At 39.5% G+C, this 4020-nt stretch overlaps 1 protein-coding gene across 1 annotated transcript; it reads left to right on the forward strand.

Annotated features, from left to right (window-relative positions):
- Nucleotides 1-2978: 2978 nt before the first annotated feature.
- On the forward strand, nt 2979-3782 carry LOC139859200 (uncharacterized). The gene has a single exon (XM_071847995.1). The coding sequence runs from the start codon at nt 2979-2981 to the stop codon at nt 3780-3782; it is 804 nt and encodes a 267-aa protein (XP_071704096.1).
- Nucleotides 3783-4020: the final 238 nt, after the last annotated feature.

Raw genomic sequence — 4020 nt, forward strand, 5'->3', positions numbered from 1 at the left:
ATTATTAATAAGATTATTATTAATCTTATTATTTTTTATTATTAGTGTTATTATTTTTGCGATACGAAAATAATAATGTACATAAAATATTACGACGGAGTGCTGTCCAAGTAATTTTCAAAACGTGTTTCCAAGCGAGCTAGAGCTAAGAAAAATATGAGTTATTGCCAAGGAAATTATGGGTAATGTTCGGGGGTATTTTTGTGAATTAAACCTCGTGTTTATCATCTCCGATGCGTCAACGTGCTTTCCTGCAATATTGTATATCAATATTAAACAGTGAGTTTCATAAGATCCCTTTTACTCTCTACATTTTTGGGCTGAGAATACATGCAAATGCTTTATAAACTGATTTACAATATTTATATGCGTGAGTTATAGTCTCCCTTTTTAAATACTTTAAATATTTTTGGGCTGAGAATACATGCAATTTATTTTAAACGCGATAAGACACAAGTACATACTAAATTCTACACTGAGTTAAACCGAAAATCCCTTAGCTTTGGTAACTAGTAGCTGCCAGTACATAGGATATGGACTGGTGGGCGCGAATAATTGTATATGGATCCATAGGGCTTGATATCCCCGTCCGAGCTAGAGCACTAGCCTTTTTAACGGACGTATGCTATTTGAGAAGCGTACACGTTGGTTTGCGTGTATTATTAAGATGATTATACAAAGGGTACAAATTATATATATGTTAAGTTTAGTTACCAGGGTGCTCAATTTCGTAGAATATTTTGATAAACGTTTCTAGATGAAACAATTGAAATCTTGTGATCCACCTTTATATACAGATTATGCGCAACATTAAAACTATGAACTCACCAACTTTTGTGTTGACACTTGTTAGCATGTTTATTCTCAGGTTTCCTAGAAGTCTTCCGCTGTTTGCTTAGATGTTAGACAAGCTATGTGCATGGAGTCTTACATGACATATTTTTCAAGGAAACGTTGCATTCACCAAATCATCACCATGTATCTTATTTTGACTGCATTGTCAACGGAAATACTGTTGTAAACTATTATTTATGGTGATTGTCTATATGTAGAAATCATCAGATGTCGAAAACCTTTGATTTAAATATTCATTTATGGTGTGCCTTTTCAAAAGAATGCAATGTTTACAAAACGTATCATATAGAGGTCAAATACCTCGCAATGAAATCAATGAATGACGTGTTCGTCCAAGTGGATTTAGAGCGATCGTCACAGCATATCCATTAACGGATCCTGGATCGAAGACCCCAACGTCATAAAACAAGAAACATACCTCTACTACAAAAACCTCTTCAAATCCAATAACCTTAATAACCATTGCCCCTTCGATAATGCTCCCCACCTTCAATACATCTCCCCCCAGGATAATCTCATACTCGAATCTGAACTCAACGAAAAAGAAATCTGGGACGCACTCTCCAATTGTGATAGCTCTAAGGCGCCCGGTCCCGACGGCTTTAATATGAAATTCTTTAAGAAATACTGGGACCTTATTAAACACGATCTCATTAAAGCACTCGAATGGTTTTGGACCAACTCCGAAATCTCCAAAGGCTGCAATGCATCTTTCTTCACCCTCATACCCAAAAAACCTAATCCCATCGGTTTGAACGAATACCGTCCTATTTGTCTTATCGGCAGTTATTATAAAATTCTAACCAAAATCCTCTCTAATCGCCTCGCCAAAGTCATCCACAAGGTCATTGGGGTAGAGCAAACAGCCTTCCTCAAAGGTCGCAACATCCTAGACAGCGTTCTTATTGCAAACGAAATTATCGACGAACTTAAACGAAAAAAATGCAAAGGTCTGATTTTTAAAGTTGATTTTGAAAAAGCTTTTGACTGCATCGAATGGAACTTTCTGTTTAATACCATGCACTACATGGGATTTGGTCCGAAATGGATTAATCTCATTCGTGCGTGCCTTTCGTCCTCATCCATTTCCATCCTTGTTAATGGCTCTCCCACAATGGAATTCTCCCCTGAAAGGGGCATTCGCCAAGGTGATCCCATCTCACCTTTTCTCTTTATCATCGTCGCTGAAGGACTCAACATTCTTACTAAACGGGCACTTTCTAATGGCCATATTCATGGTATCAATGTAGGGAATGACAACGTCACGGTCACCCACCTACAGTATGCCGACGACACCATCTTTTTCGGGGAATGGAGTAAAAGGAACGCCAAAAACATTTCCAAACTCCTTAAATGCTTCGAGAAAATCTCTGGACTCAAAGTCAATTTCCGAAAAAGTAAACTTTTCGGTATCGGAACTTCCCCTCCCGAAACCGAAGAAATGGCAAACTACATTAACTGTTCTACCGGTATCACTCCCTTCACATATCTCGGCCTTCCTATCGGTATCCCCTCATCACACCCTTCATCTTGGCATCCTATTGTGGAAAAGTTTGATAAAAGGCTTTCCGATTGGGCTGCCAAAACCGTATCTTTCGGAGGTCGGCTCACCCTCATTAAATCCATACTAAGTAGTATACCGCTCTACTACTTCTCTCTCTTCCATGCACCTACCTCCATCCTTAATCTCCTTGAGGCCAAAAGACGCAAATTGTTTTGGGGTGGGACATCCTCTGAAAACAAAACTAATTGGGTAAAATGGGATCAAATTCTACTTCCTTACGAAAACGGTGGGTTAAACGTGGGTTCCCTATTTAGCAAAAATATCTCACTACTATGCAAATGGTGTTGGCGTTTTAAAAACGAGGAAAATGCGCTTTGGGTTAAAATTATCACAAGTATATACGGGAAAGGGGGGGTTGGAATTTGACGTTTCTTGCAGGAATATTTCAGGTCGCACAGTTTGGAAAGAAATCATCAAAGCTGGCAAGGTTGCGAACAAATGCGGGACTTCCTTCTCTACTGCCATCACAAAATACCTCGGAAATGGTGACTCTATTAAATTTTGGAATGACATTTGGTTTGGGTCGGAACGTTTCAGCACACTTTTCCACAGGTTATACATGCTCGAGTCCAATAAAGAAGCAACAGTCGCTGAAAGAATCACGCAAAATAATGGACTTTCACTCGGTAATTGGTGCTGGTCACGATCTCCATACGGCCGTGTTCTCAATGAATTAACTGAACTAAACAATATAATTTCCTCCGTGACATTGTCCGAAAAACCCGACTCTTGGAAATGTTCTCTCGACCCTTCGGGCACTTACACCACCAAATCTATGGCACACTTGATAAACTCCCTTAAGCTTGGTGGTAATACCCTCAACATGACGATTCCCCGCAACAATCTACTACCACAAAAAGTCTTCATTTTCATATGGCGAGCATTTCAAAAAAAGATACCTACTAGATTCGAATTAGACAAACGTGGTATTGATCTCGACTCCATCCTTTGCCCTTTATGCGAATCGGACATAGAAACCATTGAGCATTCTCTTGTTCTTTGTCCAAAATCGGCCCAAATATGGAAACACGTACTAGATTGGTGGAACCAAGACCACTCACTAATTTCAAACCTTAATGACGCTATCATCAATAAGCAAACTTTCACACACAACAATCTCGGCTCTTCAATATGGCAAGCAACCAAATGGATTACATGTTACATGTTATGGAAACATAGAAACGCAAAAGTATTCTCCAAAAAAGTCTGGTCCATTGCATCGATCCTCTCCGAAATTCAATCTCAAAGTTTTAGCTGGATCTCCAAAAGATTGAGTAAAAAGAAACCTATCATATGGCACCAATGGCTCATCAATCCTTCATTCTTTGTGGCGGATCCCCCACATCGTGTCGGCATCGGTTGATACGCTCCTACTCTCAAGCGTAGCCCTCGAATACTATATCTTCTACTGAGGGTTCGATTAATCGGGTTAGTCTGTAGTAACTTTGTTGGCGCTTGATCGTCACTGTTCCTCTCTCTACCCCGGCTTGTTTTTTCAAGTTCTTATGCCCTCGCTAGTCTTTATGGTATCCGACGGCTACCCTCATAATTTAGTTCCCCACAACATGTATCTCCATTTCATTGTATAGATGAGTATAGGA

The sequence above is a fragment of the Rutidosis leptorrhynchoides genome, chromosome 7 (genome assembly GCF_046630445.1).
Source record: "Rutidosis leptorrhynchoides isolate AG116_Rl617_1_P2 chromosome 7, CSIRO_AGI_Rlap_v1, whole genome shotgun sequence".
In the NCBI taxonomy this organism is placed as follows: Eukaryota; Viridiplantae; Streptophyta; class Magnoliopsida; order Asterales; family Asteraceae; genus Rutidosis; species Rutidosis leptorrhynchoides.